The sequence below is a fragment of the Prionailurus viverrinus genome, unplaced genomic scaffold, assembly GCF_022837055.1.
Source record: "Prionailurus viverrinus isolate Anna unplaced genomic scaffold, UM_Priviv_1.0 scaffold_40, whole genome shotgun sequence".
NCBI classification, from domain to species: domain Eukaryota; kingdom Metazoa; phylum Chordata; class Mammalia; order Carnivora; family Felidae; genus Prionailurus; species Prionailurus viverrinus.
Genome location: NW_025927608.1, coordinates 3,984,313 through 4,001,482, shown reverse-complemented (window position 1 = coordinate 4,001,482; position 17,170 = coordinate 3,984,313). Strand labels below are relative to the sequence as shown.

Below are 17,170 nucleotides of genomic sequence, written 5' to 3'. Positions count from 1 at the left end.
GCCCCCTGCACCTGTTCACGGTCCCTGCTCTCCCCTCCGGCTCCAGGAGCTTGTGCGGCTGCTGCAGCAGACGGTCCGGTCGTCCCAGTATGACAAGTACTTCGCCAGCAGCCGGCTCTCCGAGGGGGTCCCGAAGGACGCGCTCGACCTTCTGCACCGCAAGGATGACCAGATCCTGGGCCTCAGCGGCCAGCTGGAGAGGCTCACCCTGGAGAGGGAGAGTCTGCAGCAGGAAGTGAGGACGCTCAAGGGCAAGGTGGGCGAGCTCAGCGAGCAGCTGGGGATGCTGGTGGAGACCATCCAGGCCAAGGACGAGGTCATCATGAAGCTCTCGCGCCAGCTCAGCGAGAGCGAGGACAGTACGTCATCCCCGGCGGGGGTGCCCGGCTCCCCCGCCGGCAGGGAGCAGCTGGAGCTGGACAGGCTGAAAGTAAGTGGGGTGCGGGCTCCGGCTGCTGGGCGGGGTTCAGACAGGCGGTGCGGGCGGCCCCTCGATGTCGCGCAGGGGTGCCGGCCTCAGTGCCTGGTGGGGGAGCGGAGCGTGGGGTCGGCTGCCCCACAGGCCCGCTCGGAGCCGGCGCCCCTGTGGCCACGCTGGCCCTGGGGAGGGCGCTACTTCCTGAACACGTTGGGTCTCTGGGTCGTCCCCAGGGTGCGGACCCGTTGGCAGGTCAGGGGAGCGCGCTGCTGTGGGAGGCAGGGGTGGTCTCCGTGCCTGCGGAGAAGCCTGCCAGCCCCCCCCCCCCCCCCCCGCCAGGAGAGCTGAGGGCCCGTGGTCTGTCCGTCAGGCCCCACAGGGACCCTGGGTGTAGTCCAGTCGACCCCACGCGGGTCTCCAGCCGCAGGTGTGTCCCGTCCCCAACACGCTCCTCACCTGGCTACCCTCGTTGTGTAGACACCTTGGCACCGAGGGTGTTTGGCCCCTGAGTGTAGGGTATCCTCGGGGGCCAAGGTCCGCCACCTTGAGGTTGTCGGCGAGGCCCCGCTGTGTGCCCGGGAGCGCCTGCCCCCGTCAGTGCAGAAGATGGCAAGTGGCAGACGTGGCGGGGTGGCGGGGGGGGGGGTCTCCCAGAGAATTCTAAAACAGGACTTAACACCGGGCTGACAGCAGCATGACTGGGACATGTGCAGGGCCTCCGTAGCGACGGCTTCTCGGCGACACGTCTCAGTCAGCGTTGCCGGTGGGCCGGCCTTGCTTGCGCACACGGCCTGGAACGTGCCCGACCCGCGCCGCGCGGGTGATGTGCGTTTCAGGCCACCTTGTTTAACGTGGACTGGAGTTCACATTTTGAGAGCGTGCCTGTGTTGGCAGCGTCTGCCTGCCGGCCCCGCCGAGCATGCTCTGTGGGGACACACGCGGGCCCAGCCAGAGCACGTGCGGGATGGAGCGGCTTGTCCTGTATCCACGCAGCTCCCTGTGGGGACCCACAGAGTTGACCCGGGTTAGGTTTCTCGCCCTTGTTTACTCTCTTGTTTCTGTGGCACGGTGGGCAGGGTGGTTTCGGTCACTTGGTGATTTCGTGACCTTTTCCTCCAACATTTCTCCCCAGTTTTTAAAGCCTGTGGCTCCAAAATCCACGAGAGCTCAAGAAGGAGGAAGGTTCTCTGGAGCCTCTGTGTGGCCCTGGGGTCCAGGCGGGATGGTCGGCCACCAGCCCCACACGCTCGCCCCTGTGCCGGCTCTCCGACCCACACCCTCACCCCCGCGCTGGCTCCCCAACCCCACACCCTCACCCCTGCGCTGGCTCTCTGGCCCCACGAGCTCAGCCCTGCGCCGGCTCTCCGGCCCCACACCCTCACCCCCGCGCTGGCTCTCCGGCCCCACACCCTCACCCCTGCGCTGGCTCTCCGGCCCCACACGCTCACCCCCGCGCTGGCTCTCCGGCCCCACACCCTTACCCCTGCGCTGGCTCTCCGGCCCCACACGCTCACTGCTACGCTGGCTCTCCGGCCCCACACGCTCACCCCTGCGCTGGCTCTCCGGCCCCACATGCTCACCCCTGCGCTGGCTCTCCGGCCCCACACCCTCTCCCCTGCCCTGGCTCTCCGGCCCCACACGCTCGCCCTTGAGCTGGCTCTCCGGCCCGACACCCTCACCCCTGCGCTGGCTCTCCAGTTCCAAACCCTCACCCCTGCGCTGGCTCTCCAGTTCCATACCCTCACCCCTGCACTGGCTCTCCGGCCCCACACGCTCACCCCTGCGCTGGCTCTCCCCCCCCACACGCTCACCCCTGCGCTGGCTCTCTGGCCCCACACGCTCACCCCTACGCTGGCTCTCCGGCCCCACACCCTCACCCCTGCGCTGGCTCTCCGGCCCCACACCCTCACCCCTGCGCTGGCTCTCCGGCCCCACACGCTCACCCCTGCGCTGGCTCTCCCCCCCGACACGCTCACCCCTGCGCTGGCTCTCTGGCCCCACACGCTCACCCCTACGCTGGCTCTCCGGCCCCACATGCTCACCCCTGCGCTGGCTCTCCGGCCCCACACGCTCACCCCCGCGCTGGCTCTCCGGCCCCAACGCTCACCCCCGCGCTGGCTCTCCGGCCCCGCACCCTCACCCCCGCGCTGGCTCTCCGGCCCCGCACCCTCACCCCTGCGCTGGCTCTCCGGCCCCACACGCTCACCGCTACGCTGGCTCTCCGGCCCCACACGCTCACCCCTGCGCTGGCTCTCCGGCCCCACACGCTCACCCCTGCGCTGGCTCTCCGGCCCCACACCCTCTCCCCTGCGCTGGCTCTCCGGCCCCACACGCTCGCCCCTGAGCTGGCTCTCTGGCCCCACACCCTCACCCCTGCGCTGGCTCTCCAGTTCCAAACCCTCATCCCTGCGCTGGCTCTCCAGTTCCATACCCTCACCCCTGCACTGGCTCTCCGGCCCCACACCCTCACCCCTGCGCTGGCTCTCCGGCCCCACACGCTCACCCCTGCGCTGGCTCTCCGGCCCCACACCCTCACCCCTGCGCCGGCTCTCCGGCCCCACACGCTCACCCCTGCGCCGGCTCTCCGGCCCCACACCCTCTCCCCTGCGCCGGCTCTCCGGCCCCACACCCTCTCCCCTGCGCTGGCTCTCCGGCCCCACACGCTCACCCCTGCGCTGGCTCTCCGGCCCCACACCCTCACCCCTGCGCCGGCTCTCCGGCCCCACACGCTCACCCCTGCGCCGGCTCTCTGGCCCCACACCCTCACCCAGTGCTGGCTCTCCGGCCCCACACCCTCACCCCTGCGCTGGCTCTCTGGCCCCACAAGCTCAGCCCTGTGCTGGCTCTCCGGCCCCAAACCCTCACCCCTGTGCTGACTCTCCAGTTCCACACCCTCACCCCTGCACTGGCTCTCCGGCCCCACACCCTCACCCCTGCGCTGGGTCTCCGGCCCCACACCCTCTCCCCTGCGCTGGCTCTCCGGCCCCACACCCTCTCCCCTGTGCTGGCTCTCCGGCCCCACACGCTCAGCCCTGCCCTGGCTCTCCGGCCTTACACGCTCACCCCTGTGCCGGTTCTCCAGCCTCGCATTCTCACCCCTGTGCTGGTTCTCCAGCCCCACACCCTCACCCCTGCGCTGGCTCTCCAGCCTTACACGCTCACCCCTGTGCTGGCTCTCCGGCCCCACACCCTCACCCCTGTGCTGGCTCTCCGGCCCCACACTCTTACCCCTGTACTGCCTCTCCAGTTCCAAACCCTCACCCCTGCGCTGGCTCTCCAGTTCCATACTCTCACCCCTGCACTGGCTCTCCGGCCCCACACGCTCACCCCTGCACTGGCTCTCCGGCCCCACACGCTCACCCCTGCGCTGGCTCTCCGGCCCCATACGCTCTCCCCTGCGCTGGCTCTCCAGTTCCATACCCTCACCCCTGCACTGGCTCTCCGGCCCCACACGCTCACCCCTACGCTGGCTCTCTTGCCCCACATGCTCACCCCTGCGCTGGCTCTCTGGCCCCACACCCTCTCCCTTGCGCTGGCTCTCTGGCCTCACACCCTCTCCCCTGCGCTGGCTCTCCGGCCCCACATGCTCACCTGCGTGGCTCTCCGTGGCACTGCAGGAATTGAACGCAGTGTGAGGGGTTGTGGTTGGAAGTAGGGACTTGCTGTCCTCTGTGTCCTCCAGCACTTAATGCTGCGTGGTTCCCACACTGATTGCTTCCCTTGTCCCCGAGTTTAAACGTCCTTGTGGGGGACCGTCTGTGTGTGTCGGCGGCACTCTGTCGTGTCACTGTCACCGTCATTTCCGGGTTTCTCAGTCAAGAGTCCATGTCTGCAGCCTGCAGGTTTGTGCTGTTTGGAACCTGTGAGCTCTTCTCATTGGTCTGATACAGACAGGGTCACTTTCCGGAGTATTTTGAAGAGGGTGTAAACGTTGGTCGTCATATTTTTCCAGCCTAGAATTTAAGGACTTTATCTTTCTCGTACTTCCTTCCAGACCTTTTCCGTGGCTCCGTAATTCTGTGCCCGGAGCAGGTCGATCCCTGCTTTGTCCGGCGCCATGGCCCGTCTCGGTGGGCGCTGTCCTCGCTGTGACTTGGGGCTGCCCATCCTGTGACTGTGTCCCCATCCCCTTGTGCCACCCTGTCCTCCTTCCTGTGATTTGCTCCTTCCGCGTGGGCCTTCACGCTTGCGGCCTTGTTCGTTTGTCTGGCCACGCGCCGGGCCTGCGCTCTGCTGGAAGCGCACGGTGTGTCCCTCCCCACCCCGCCCCCCACCCCCCGCCCCCGTGGCACCCAGTGTGTCTCGAAAGCAGAGACAGAGGCAGAACCACAGCTGCAGTGAGGGTGAGCAGCAGGGAAGAGACGTGGGCCGGCACTCGTGGTGGTCTAGACGCAGCTCTGGAGCCAGACCTGGCCTGCGTTCGAGCCCAGCTGTGGGGCCTGTGAGCCCCCCCAACGGCGGGTTGGGCCCCTTCTCTGCCCAGTGTGTTCACCTGAGACCCAGCCCTTCCTCGGGGGTCTCGCGGGGATCGGGCTCCTGATGCCTCACGGGGCTTCCCTGCCGTGATCGTCACCGTAGGGAGACCATCCTTGTGATGAACAGTCAGGCCCTCCCAAGGAAGACACTGTTAGTCTGCTCTCCTGCTGTCACCCACCCCCTTGTGTCACTCGGCCTCGGTCCGTCGGGCTCGGGCGTGTGCTGCGCTCGGCCCGGCGCCCCCTCTCCTCCATCTGCCGTCAGCAGCTCTCACCCACCAGGAGGGCGAGACTGAGGCCGCGGAAGGGGATCGGGGCCTTCTGTGGGGCTAGATTTAGGTGTCTCGCGGGCCCGTCATGACATGTGGTCCCACGGACTCAGAAGGTGTGCATGTATCAGTCAGGCGGTGGCCAGTGGCCCGGAGTCCAGCGGCCTGGCTCTCAGAGGCCGGATCCCGGCCCCCAGGCTCCGTCTTCACCTGGGCAGCGGAGACCTGGGGACGGCTGCCCAGCAATTGTCGTGGTGCAGGCAGATCAGGAGTGTCATGCCGACCCATAATCCCTAGCAAGTGCCCCACAAATGTTAGCGATTGAAGGGATCACGGAAACGTCATTTTCTCTGTGGGTTTTAGGCTGGTTATGGGCCGCCAGCCCCACGGCGACGTCCGGCCTGGGGCACGTCTCGGGGAACGGCCCTGGCTTCTGTCCCGTGAGGGTCCAGGAGCCCGCGGCTTCCCTGGCCACTCCCGGCCGGCCCCCGAATTTTCCTGTGGCTGTGGCCAAGGCTGAGGGGCCAGAGCCTCCCTGGGAGCCCCGGCAGAGCGGGAGAAGCACACTGATGAAGGGCTGGGCTCGGCAGCACGTGTCCGGCTCGGCTTCCTGTCCTCAGGCTTCAAGGCCAGAGCCAAGCGTGTCCCCACGTTTGGTAGAGCTTGTCGCCGGCCCGTGAGGCCTCTTAAAACATGGCAGATGCAGCAGACATTAACCATTGGTGAATTTAGGTGAAGGGTATGTTGGGTTCGCTGTACTTCCCTTCCAGCTGGGCCAGAGTTTGACGTCTTCCTCGGGGACACGGGAGGGAGGGACGTGCCCTCTGGAGCGCCTCACCCGCTGTCAGTTGCAGGCGTGGGTCTCTAGTTGAGGGCGTGTGCGGTGTGCAAAGCGGGTGAGTGGAAATGAGCACCCGCAGAAAGTGTGCTGTCTCTCTGCTTAGGAAAGAATGGAGCGTGAGGGACGTGAGTGCAGGTGGGTGTCTGCACAGAGCGGGGACGTGGGTCCTGGTGACCGCGGCGGTGGTCGGGGTGTCGGCACTAATTCAGCGGGACCGTTTGATTGCAGGGGCGGAATGTTAATTATGTAGAATAATCAGCCTTCAGCTGGTGTGAGTCGACGGGTTTTCTCTTCCAACAGGACAGCCTCCAGGGGTATAAAACCCAGAATAAGTTTCTCAACAAGGAAATTCTGGAGCTCTCGGCGCTGCGGAGAAACGCAGAAAGGAGGGAGCGGGATCTGATGGCCAAGGTGGGTCGGGCGCGGCTCTGTGTCCTGGTGGCGGGGGACTCAAGCCTTCCGGAAGCGGGTGCCCGCAACCCTGTCCTGCTGCCGGTGGGGGTGTGGTCGCGACCCCGAATCGTGTCCGAAACGTTGGGAGCGCAGAGTGCTGGGTGCTTGGTCTCATCCGAGGCGCCCTGCTGTGTCCCGTCTGCACATATAACGGGATTCACAGAACAGCTTAAATCCTATTCTGAGGCCCCCAAATGAAGGCCCCTTGGATGGTGATTTTAGCTGCGGTGGGGGTCGATTTCCCACCTGTAAACGGGGAAGGGGGAGAACACCTCGCTGCCAGCCCAACGGTGGCGGTGCGAGAGTCTGATGGCATTGTGGCGGGAAAGGCAGCGTGAACGTGACAGCCGTCACCCCGTCCCCCGACCTTTGCCTGCGTGTTCTCCTTGGTGTCTGTCTCGTCTGAGGCGGCGGCGGACGGGAGCTGGTCCCAGGCACAGGGTCCTGGGAAAGCGTGGCTGCCACGCGGGCGCCTGCTCATGGCGCACCTGCCAGGGACACGACATGACCTCAGGAACCGGCTCGTGCTCTGGTTCCTCCTGCTCCCTTCGGCCGTCCAGGACCCATGTGGGTGTTGGCATCGGGTCCTTGGTGCCGGAGCCCCGGAAGGGAGGGGACGTGACGGGTGGCCGATGACATAAATTAGTCTCCTGTCCTCCACACGGCCCCCCGCCTCTCCTCCTGGTAGTTGGGGGCTTGTCATTCGTCAGCTGCCTGACGTACCTAAGGGTTGTGTATCCCGCGTCGGTCGGGACGGAGGTAACCCCCACGCTATCTGTAGTATTCCAGCCTGGAAGCCAAGCTCTGCCAGATAGAAAGCAAATACCTGATTCTGCTGCAAGAAATGAAGACGCCCGTGTGCTCGGAAGAGCAGGGGCCCTCCCGCGAGGTCATAGCCCAGCTGCTGGAGGACGCTCTGCAGGTGGAGGGCCCGGAGCAGCCGGAGCAGGCATTCGTGAAGCCTCGTCTCGTCAGGTAAAGGTGCTGGCGGGTGGTGGGACCCCCTCCTGAAGCCCCCTGCTGCAGCCACAGCGGCCGTTCACGGGGAGCGGGACACGAGGCCGTGTCCCGGCGAGCAGGCGCCCCGTCCCGAGACACAGCTGCACCCGATGGCATTGTGGCGGGAAGGGCAGCGTGGACATGACAGCCGTCACCGCGTCTGAGAGCACGGGGGCCCCCGAGTGGGGAAGACGCTTGGGTGGCCTGGCTCGGCGGCCCAGCAGCCCCTGAGGCTCCGACGTGTGCCGTGGACACGCTTGGACGCGTGCAGTGTCGCACGTGTTAGAAAATGGCGGAGTCTGGAAGCCCGTGCCGGCTCTCCCCCTGGGGTCCTTACGTAGTAGTTTCTGAATAAATGAGATCCGTGAGACGTTGGACACGGAGAAACCCGCAGATTCGGTCCCGTCTCCTCTTGTCTCCTCCGCTGGCCGCTCCGGGACGGCCCTGCCGCAGGGCCCTCGCGCCTCCCGCCCCGGTGAAGCCTGGTCAGCACGGCCTCCCCGCGTCTGCGCTCAAGCGCGGCACCCGCACTGCCGAGGCCTGTGCGCCAGGAGCCGTGCGGGCTTGGCGAGGCGGGTGCGTGTACCCTCGTGCCGCACAGGAGGCTGAGGCCGTGGGGCAGACGTGCTGGCCACGGTCATGGTGCCCGGGGGCAAGGACAGGGCCCGCGGACGGCACCCCCGCTGGCGGCTCTGGAGACACCGTCCTTCCTCCCTCCCCCGTGCGCCGTCGGGCCCTCGCTGTGTACATCGTACGTGTTCAAACCGCGTGTAACTAGAACGCTGACTGTACGCACGGACTCGTTTTTACTCGATGAAAATTTCCAGCCTACAAAGTGACGGCCAGCAACACCCCACGTGTACCGTCAGCAGTTGCCGGTGTTTGGCCGGTCTGGTTTCGTCCTCCCCTCCCCCAGGGTTTTTTCCTGCAGTTACTTTAAGGCAAATGCCACTCATTTTGTCTTTTCGCCTTAAAACACTCCAGGATGCGTTTCTAACTTCTAACTGATGGGCCTCTTTCGTAAGCGTATTTACTTGGAGAGAGGAAGTGTGTCTGGGTGTGCACATGCGCCAGGGAGGGGCAGAGAGGGAGGGAGAGAGAGGGGATCCCCAGCAGGCTCCACGCTGTCAGCGCAGAGCACGACGCGGGGCTCGAACCCGCGAACCGCAGGATCGCGACCTGAGCCAAAATCCAGAGTCCGATGCTCAACCGACCAAGCCCCCCGGACGCCCCTGATGACACTTTTTAATAGGCGCATCCCACCATGTTCTGTGTTTTCGCAACTGCCTGCCTTCAGTGTTAACTTCCTGAAATCGCACAGGGGGATACGTGTGGCTCCGGGCATTTCGTCCTTGCCTCGTGTGCCTTCCCGGTAGGGGGGGACGTGTGGTGCCCGGGCCTCGGTGTCTCTATTCCTTCCCCTCGTGGTTCCTTCGCGCTTCCTTTACCAGATGAGGCGGGCGAGCACGTGGTTCGTGGGTCTGCCTGTCTGTGTGCGAGCTCCCGTCCTGCCGGGTGTAGACCGGAATACAGCCGCAGCCGCGCCAGGGCGGGTTTCCGGAGCAGCAGGGCACGGAAGGCCCGCGTGCCGGTTTTCCCGTGGCCGGCCTGGCGGGTCGCCACACGCTTCGCGGCTTCCAACGCCGCACTCAGGCTTCTGCCTGCGGCCGACGTGTCCTGGGCTGCACGCCTTCCCCGCGGCACGTGGTCACGGGATTGTCGGCAGAACGCGTTCCCCGGGCCGCCGGGCGCGGCGTTCAGCCCCCGCTTCTGGAGGCCGCTGCGTCCCCGGGCTCCGGCCCCCGCTTCCTTCCGCAGCCGGCGACAGTGGGCCACGCGGCCCCTCTCCTTCGACTCCCACCGTGAAGGGCTCCTGTGCACACGCTGGCCCCTGGAACACCCGGGGTGAGCTCCCCGCCGTGAATGCCTTCTGTGAGGTGACCTCGTCACGGGTGTGAGGCCCTTGGGTTTGACGTCCTCGGGGCCGCTGTCCTGCCTTCCACGTCCCTGATATCCACACAAACGTTTCCTCCCTCGTCTTTCCGCTTTTTAAAATGATGCTTTTCCAACACAAAAGTTCCTCGTCCGTCCAGGTGTGACGTACACACGCGCGTGCATCAGCGCGGCCGAATCTCCCAGTAACGCCGGCGTGCTTCCGCTGTGCTTTCCACACCCCGATTCCCTTTTTCTCTCGGTATCAAGAAGACGTCTAGTCTAACTTGCCCCCGCGCAGACAGCCGGTCGTCCTGACCCCGTTTACGGAGAAGTTCGGTCTCTCCTGGCCGCTGCAGCGCCGGGGCCCGGGTCACGGGGCCACGTGCACGTGGCTGGCGCTCTTTGCCGTTGCCCTGTGTTTGCGGAAGTCACGTTGTTTTATTTTCCTCCTGTTTTTCTCAACAGCGAGTACGACATCTACGGGTTCAGGACCGTCCCAGAGGACGACGAGGAGGAGAAGCTGGTGGCCAAGGTCCGCGCGCTGGACCTGAAGACGCTGCACCTCACGGAAAACCAGGAAGTGTCCACCGGCGTCAAGTGGGAGAACTACTTCGCGAGCACGATGAACAGGGAGATGGCGTGCTCTCCGGAGCTGAAGAACCTGATCCGGGCGGGCATCCCGCACGAGCACCGTTCCAAGGTGTGGAAGTGGTGCGTGGACCTCCACACCCGGAAGTTCAAGGGCAGCACCGAGCCCGGGTACTTCCAGACGCTGCTCCAGAAGGCGCTGGAGAAGCAGAACCCGGCCTCCAAGCAGATCGAGCTTGACCTGCTGCGGACCCTGCCCAACAACAAGCACTACTCCTGCCCCACCTCGGAGGGCATACAGAAGCTTCGCAACGTCCTGCTGGCCTTCTCCTGGCGGAACCCGGACATCGGCTACTGCCAGGGTCTGAACAGGTGGGTGTCGGCCCCACGCTGCTCCTGCGTGCCCCCCACCGGACGGGACGGGCCCCTCCCCTGCGGGGACGTTGCAGTCAGCTAGGTTGGGTGACGCAGTGTCCCCTGGGGCGCCTGCCGGCTCGGTCCCTTGAGCAGCCGACTCTTGATTTCGGCTCGGCTCACCATCTCCCTGTTCGTGAGTTCAGGCCCCGTGTTGGGCTCTGTGCTGACCGCTCAGAACCTGTTCGGGATTCTCTCTCCATCTCTCTCTGCTCCTCCCTGGCTCGGGATCTCTCTCCGTCTCTCTCTTCAAATGAATAAACTTGAAAAAAGTAAAATATGAAAACAATACCACTGCCAAATTGACGTCATCTGAAGCAACTACGTTTCTCGTTCTGGTTCCTCACGAGGTTCAGGGTTTGACCGGAAGTTTGATCTCACTATGCTTTCAATTATAATTTTATATGATTTTACGCTCATAACGCACGAAGCGGATGCTGGTGGCCATTCCTCTCGTTCATCCAGCATCGTCGTGAGTTGAGAAGTTGCCCCAGATGGTTCTGCGGCCGGTTGGAACCTGGCACCTGTGGACGAGAGTCCGCGGGTCTCACGCACGTCCCTGCTTCCATAGGCGGAGGACACTGGGAGGCCGCCCACCTCGTCGCTCCTCATTCGGAGCCGGGCTAGGGCGGGACGAGGCCACCGGAGGCCCCGGGGTCTGCGCCGCAGGGGGCTGCGTGCCGTGGCTGCTTGGTGCCTGGTGTCTGTGGCCGACGTGCTTTCCGCACTCGCTGGCCCTGCGCTCGTCCAGGGGTGCTCTGTCCGTGCGGTGGGAGCGGGAGATACGTTGAAGCGTGAAGAAGCTGTGTGTGCTCGCGTGCGTCAGGAGTTTTGCCACAAGCCAAGCGCACGCGTTGAGTTGTGGATGCTGGCGGTTAATTCTGGCCGCTCGCAGCCCTGACTCCCGCTCCGTGCCACATACTGACCTCCAGTAAGGGCCGTGTGTTTGTGTCCGAGTGGCCGTGCTGCAGAAGGAAGGTTTCAGCTGGCGTGTTCACACTAGGCCGTTCCCAAGGAAGTCACCTGCCTCTTGGGGTGGGGTGGGGAGGACGGATATGCCGTCCGTGCCCCGAAAGTGATGGATTCGGCTGCCCCTTTGCGCCCCCGTTAAAAGAAAAAAAGCTGCCAACAGGATGCTGTGTGAGGAACGGCTTAGTTCTCTTTGAATCCACGATTCACGTGGAACACCCAGTCTAACAGTTTCCAGAAGCCACAACCCTCTGAAGGCCAGCGGATCCCTCCGGCACGCCTGTTTGGGGGCGACGCTGGCGCCCCGTTCGTCTGGCGCTACCGTGGGACCTCCTCTTCCACAGTAAAACTTCCAGAAAGTTGCCCCCGTCATCAGCACCCCATCACCCTTAGGGCCTCTTAACTTTAACCATTTTATTGGGGTTTTCCCCCAAATATTTTACACGTGCCTCCTGAGAACCCAGAACTCGGGTGGAAGAATGTTAGCCTTTTGTGAGTGGTCCAGGCCTACCTCCTGAAACTCGGTTAGAGTGACGTCCTGCAGGCTGTGCTGACTGCAGACCCCTGGCCCCGCTCCCCACACCTTTGGGTGCTGTGGACTTGCCGTCTCTCCTGTCCGTCCCTGCCGCGGCCACCTGCCCGCGGCCCGTGCGGTCAGGCCTGCCTGAGGCGTCCCCTTCCGCCGACCCCACGTCCCTCGTTTTAAGGTCTTAATTCGAGGTGAATCCGTCGTAATTTTATGTGAGGAAGAAAAAGACCGTAACCGGCCTCGGAAAAGCAGGGTTAGGGTTTCCCGTAAGCGAGGCACAGAAGCTGTCAGGGCAGAGGCGCTTGGATTTCAGATGCAGAGAGAAGGGCTTTTTTTCTCGTTGCTTTGTGTCCAGATCCTGCCTGAATGCCTACTGGGAGTCAAGCCTGGGACCACTGGACAGGTCCGTGACTGGTGACAGTGTAACGGCTGAACCCAGGTTTCCTTTACGAGCAAGCTAACCATCGTTCAGGCTCCTGGCCCCACGTGCACGCACACCGTGGCCGCAGCTCCTTCTCAAAGCCCCTCGGAGTGGTTCTCTGTAACCCATCGTACACTCACCCCTGGACTTTCTGTGCACAGAAGAGCTGCATTAGCTAAGCATTTTTTTTTTTTTTTTTTAACGAGGCTGGTTGATCTTTGGGAAAGAATTTCAGCATCCTTAAACGAAAACCAAATGAAAGGGTTGGCGGGAGCAGTACCTTTGCTTCTCAAACATCATTTATCTTAGTGTTTATTTTGAGAGGGGGAAGGGGCAGAGAGAGAGAGAGAATCCCAAGCAGGCCCTGTGCTGTCAGCACAGAGCCCAACACGGGTCTCGAACCCATGAACCATGCAGTCATGACGTGAGCTGAAATCCAGAGTCGGACGTGCCTCACTTGGGGCACCCGGCTGGCTCGGTTGGTGGAACACGTGACTCTTGGTCTCGGGGTTGTGAGGTTGAGCCCCACGTTGGGGGCAGAGAGGACTTAAAAAAGAAAGAAAAGGACGGATGTGTTGCTCGTGCAGGAAGTTGCTTGTTCTTTGTTGGGGGACTGGAGATGGCCGCGGCTGTGTAAGCAGGCGGCGCGTTGCGGCTGACCAGCCGTGTGGCCCGGGCCCCGGTGTGCGGGGTGCTGGCCCTCACCTTGCTGTCCGTCTGTTTACAGGTTGGTGGCGGTGGCCCTCCTGTACCTGGAGCAAGAAGACGCGTTCTGGTGTCTGGTCACCATAGTGGAAGTTTTCATGCCTCGAGACTATTACACCAAGACGCTGCTGGGGTCCCAGGTACGGCTAGAAACACCGCGTGTCAGTCAGCGGCCTGGAGAGTCCAGCCGACACGGGGTGAATTTAACTTCGGTGGGGGAGAGGCTCCCGTGCGTGCTGAGCCTTGAAACAGACGGACGAGGAGGGCGTGCTGCAGACCCCGGGCCTGGCTGAGTGTGACGGGGCGGGGAAAGTCCCACCGGGCACAGCTGCAGTCCTGTGCATCCCCTGCAGTCCTGCTGTCTCCCTCCCTGAGCACAGGTGTCCCCCTCCCCCCCATAGCCCTGCTCTCTCCCCAGCACAAGCTGTCCCCCCCCCCCCCCCCCCCCCCGCATAGCCGTGCCCTCTCCCCAGTGCAGCCTTCCTGGGGAGTCTGGGGACAGGAGTAGGCAAGCCAGAGATTTCTGAGGGGGGTCACCTGCGAAGGACCAGGGAGGGAGCAGGGAGGCCGGGGAGCCCCCAGACCAGGGACAGGAAGGTGGCTCGAGTGGGACGGGTCCCAGATGGCCGTGTGGTTCTCAGGAAGTCTCGGCCAGGCCAGCAGGGACCCCTGTGACAGACCTGTGTCTCATGCCGACAGGCTGCATCGGGGCTCTGCCGTGGTCACTTCCTTCCTGGGAGCAGGCAGCGGGGCTGGCAGTCACCCCCCTGGCGGGAGACATGCCCACAACACCCGGCCCCCGAGGGCGAAGGGGCGGGAGAGCCCAGGCTTGTCTCCTCGGGGGCAGTCCTGGCTCCAGAGCAGCCCGGGGCCCCTCCCCTGGGCCGGGCTGGGGCCGCCGTCCCTGCTCCCCAACTAGCAATCCTGCTCGTAGGTCTGACCTTCACGGCCCTGCGGAGGCCAGCAAAGGCACCGGCGGGGGATAGGCGGGTGGCAGGAGGGGACTGACGGTAGTTCTCTCCCCACTCATCACGGGCACCGCCCGTCAGTGGGTCTGACTCCTCAGCGGTGCCCACTCCTGTCTACTGTCCCCCCTCCCCGCCCCCGTGCGGGAGGGACCTCCCTGTTCCAGTCTGGGGGTGACTTCCTGCCCTTGCCTCAGGGCCACCAGCGGCCGCCTGGCTTCTCAGCTTCTCTGTCACTGTGTGACTTTCCTGGGTAAAATCCCTCAGGGTCTCGGTTGTAAATACTGGGAGTAGGTTCTGTCCGCCTGGCTGGCCCCTGCCTGAGTTTTGCTTTAGATTTGCACATCTGCCTTCAGACCGGGTCCATCGTGGCCTCTGTCACTGCCTGCCCTCTGCGCCCGCTAGCCCACCAGCCTGGACTCCCCCTCATTTCTCGCCCCCTGCATCCCTGCGGTTACCTTCTGGTCATTGCCACCTGCCTGGTGGCTCTCATCCCTGCTCCCCCTTGACCCCTGACCCTTGTCAGGGTGCCCTGCCCTCCTGTATAACTGTCACTCTTGGGGTCAGCCGTGCCCCCTTGTGACAGAACACCTGCTCGCCGGTCACGCCCTGACCTCGGGTGAAGACGTGACTCCCTAGGTCACCGTTGCCCTGCCTGCATCCTGAAGAGCACCTGCTCTGAGCGCTGAGCACCGCTTCCTCGGTGCTGCTTCCTGCCCCTCTGGGGCCCCCTGCTGCTCTGGTCCGGGGCCTCGGGGACACCGCTTGTCTGACGGGACCCTCTCCGTGTGCCTACTGGTCCTGTAGCTGGTCAGCAGCCCTGACGTTCATTTCAATATCGCGGGCACGCGGCACGGTGCGCGCGGAGCGTGTGTGAGCGAGCTCTCCGGCCGGGGGCACTTAGCGAGCCCCCCTCGCGTCTGCACAAAACCATCCGGATGCAGGCATCACGGTCCCCCTCCTCCTTGGGAGACAAGCGGAGCTCAGAGACGCCAAGTACCTTGCCTGAGGAGCTACCACCAAGGCCCAGGCTGGGGTCTGGACCTCTGTCCGCTCCTCCTGGAAGGCCGGGGAGGAGAGCAGGGCCTGGGCTCTGGGCCCAGTGATCCCAGGAGAGTCATCTGGTCCTCCGGTGACCGCTTCGGTTTGCCAAGCGACCGAGAGGCTAGTTTCGCCAGTGTATAAACTAGGAAGTGAGCATCTAACAGGCAGCAGTCACTGTTTTGTGGGAGTGAGGGGGCCAGTAAATAATGTTCTGTGTATCACAGACGCCTGGGAGCCAGTAGCTTCAGAGACTCGAAATCTCAGATGACTGTGTTTCAGAACAAGAAGGTCTTACTCCGAAACTTACTCCAGCGTCAGGAAGGAGCCTTAGTCTTCGTTCCCTTGAGCCAGGCCCGCCCCCTGTGGGGGCGTGGCCACGTTGCCGGGCGGCCCCGCCCCCAGTTTCCACACCTGTAAGATGGGCGTCAGACTCCCCTCCTGTGGAGTGCTCGACGCCAGATTCAGACGATGCTTTCAGGGTCTGTCATAACGTTCAGAATTTAAAAAAACTCGCAGTTACAACAGGCAGGAGGGAAAAACCTATCTTAAGTATGTGGATTTGAGATGAACTGTGCCTCGTGTTGTCACGGAAAGGGAGTCGTAAACTGAAGAGACTCTGTCCCCAACGGAGAAAGTCGCAGAAGCTCCCGAGGAGCAAGCAGGTGACACAGAAAGACGGTAAGAGGAGGACGAAAACCGCGTTTCTCTACCAGGGAGACCACGGTTGGCGTTTTGATGTGCTCCCTTTTTGCTCCTCCCCCACCTCCCCTTAGGTATGGACGTTGGGGGCGTGAGCTGTCCTGGCTGCTTCGCGGCACGGCTCTGGCGAGTTGCCCCGTTCGGTGGCTGCCGCGTCCCGTCGGGGCAGTGCGTGAACTGTATGCGTCCTACAGGGGGCACCGCGTGGGCCGCCCTGAAGCCGGGACAGCTTGTGCGCCCCTCTGCCCCCACGGCACCCTGCTTCCCAAATCCCTGCCGGCCGCTCGCGCCTTCTCCATCGTTCCATCCGCTGTGCACCAGGACCCGGCCGGCGCTGAGGACCCCGTCCCCCGGTGTCCCCCTCGGTGTCCTCCCGAGCCGGCGGGGCCGGGGCTGGGGCTGAACACAGGTCGAGCGGTGCTTGCTGCCGGCTGCTCCGCACCCGGCCCTCTGCGCCTGGACAGCCTCCAGTGCGAGGTGCCGCCTGCCGCCCGACGGATACAGGCCGCCCCTCGCGCTGTGGGGGTGGCTTCTCGCCCCTCCTCTTCAGCCCAGTCCCACCCCTCCTGGCAGAAGGAGTCTGTTCCCTTCACTCATCCCGCGGTCACTCGTTCCGCGGTCACTCTTTCCGTGGTCACTTGTTCCATGGTCACTCGTCCCACGGTCATTCATTCTGGGGTCACTTGTCCCGCGGTCACTCGTCCCAGGGCCACTGATCCCGTGGGCACTTGTCCCACAGACACTCATTCTGGGGGCACTCGTCCCGCACTCATCCCATGGTCACTCGTTCCGTGGTCACTCGTCCCGCAGACACTCGTCCTGGGGTCGCTCGTCCCACAGTCACTTGTTATGTGGGCACTTGTCCGGTGGTCACTCATCCCGGGGTCACGTCCCACAGTCTGCTGTCCTCCCTTGCCCACCTTCAGCCCCTGAAGGTGGCCAGCACTGGCCTGAGCCCCGGCCTCAGGCGCGTGCTGTCCCGGGGCCGTCGTTCAAATGCGCAGGCGCTGTCTCTAGCGGGTGGTGCTGACCCTGCCCGCTGAGAGGGGCGAGGCTTCCGGGGAGACCCCTCTAGGGGAGCACGCACCGGCTGCATCACACGGCGCCCTCGCGTGCCCTGGAGCGGGCCGTGCAGGTGTCCTGGGGCGGCAGCGGCTGGGAGGTGCAGGCAGCGCTTCGCGCCCCGTGACATCTGTGGGACGGCCGTGCTGCTGTCACGCTAACTCTTGGGCCTGGGACTCGGTTGTGACCCATATACCCCAGATCTCGCGTGCAGCGGCCAGGCCGACTCTTCCGCCGGCTCAGGAGCGGATCATAGCGGCCTGTGTTCTTGGGTGTTTGGGGCACACGAGTGGGTTTCGGGCCCGGGGGTGGGCGCGCCTGCGGTGCGTGAGGTCCCTCGTGCGCGGCTCAGGCGGCGTGCCCGAGCGCACCCACGCCTCCGCC

At 64.2% G+C, this 17,170-nt stretch overlaps 2 protein-coding genes across 8 annotated transcripts in view; both read left to right on the top strand.

The window, feature by feature from the left end:
* Window positions 1-17,170, top strand: part of TBC1D2B (TBC1 domain family member 2B) — a 65,238-nt gene that overhangs the window by 41,856 nt on the left and 6,212 nt on the right. For 5 of the 6 annotated variants that reach the window (XM_047846767.1, XM_047846769.1, XM_047846770.1 and 2 more), the window contains exons 6-11: window positions 47-430; window positions 6,304-6,414; window positions 7,238-7,431; window positions 9,856-10,350; window positions 12,246-12,293; window positions 13,039-13,156. In XM_047846767.1, coding sequence (XP_047702723.1) covers window positions 47-430; window positions 6,304-6,414; window positions 7,238-7,431; window positions 9,856-10,350; window positions 12,246-12,293; window positions 13,039-13,156 — 1,350 coding nt within the window. The remainder of the gene's footprint in view (window positions 1-46; window positions 431-6,303; window positions 6,415-7,237; window positions 7,432-9,855; window positions 10,351-12,245; window positions 12,294-13,038; window positions 13,157-17,170) is intronic. The other variant, XM_047846768.1, reaches the window with a different exon arrangement.
* Window positions 13,313-17,087, top strand: LOC125159013 (uncharacterized). 2 transcript variants are annotated; one of them, XM_047846773.1, is made up of 2 exons: window positions 13,313-16,479; window positions 16,521-17,087. In XM_047846773.1, the coding sequence occupies exons 1-2, from the start codon at window positions 15,761-15,763 to the stop codon at window positions 16,765-16,767; spliced, it is 966 nt and encodes a 321-aa protein (XP_047702729.1). In that variant the 5' UTR covers window positions 13,313-15,760; the 3' UTR covers window positions 16,768-17,087. The 2 variants fall into 2 exon arrangements, with proteins under 2 accessions (XP_047702729.1, XP_047702731.1); XM_047846775.1 differs by having other exon boundaries at window positions 13,313-16,492; window positions 16,534-17,087.

Excerpts from the sequence above, each read along its gene's own strand:
- LOC125159013 (XM_047846773.1), top strand. The coding sequence starts at position 15,761 with ATGTGCTCCCTTTTTGCTCCTCCCCCACCTCCCCTTAGGTATGGACGT. Across the intron at positions 16,480-16,520 it reads ACAGACACTCATTCTGGGGG|CACTCGTCCCGCAGACACTC; the intron begins CACTCGTCCCGC and ends TCGTTCCGTGGT.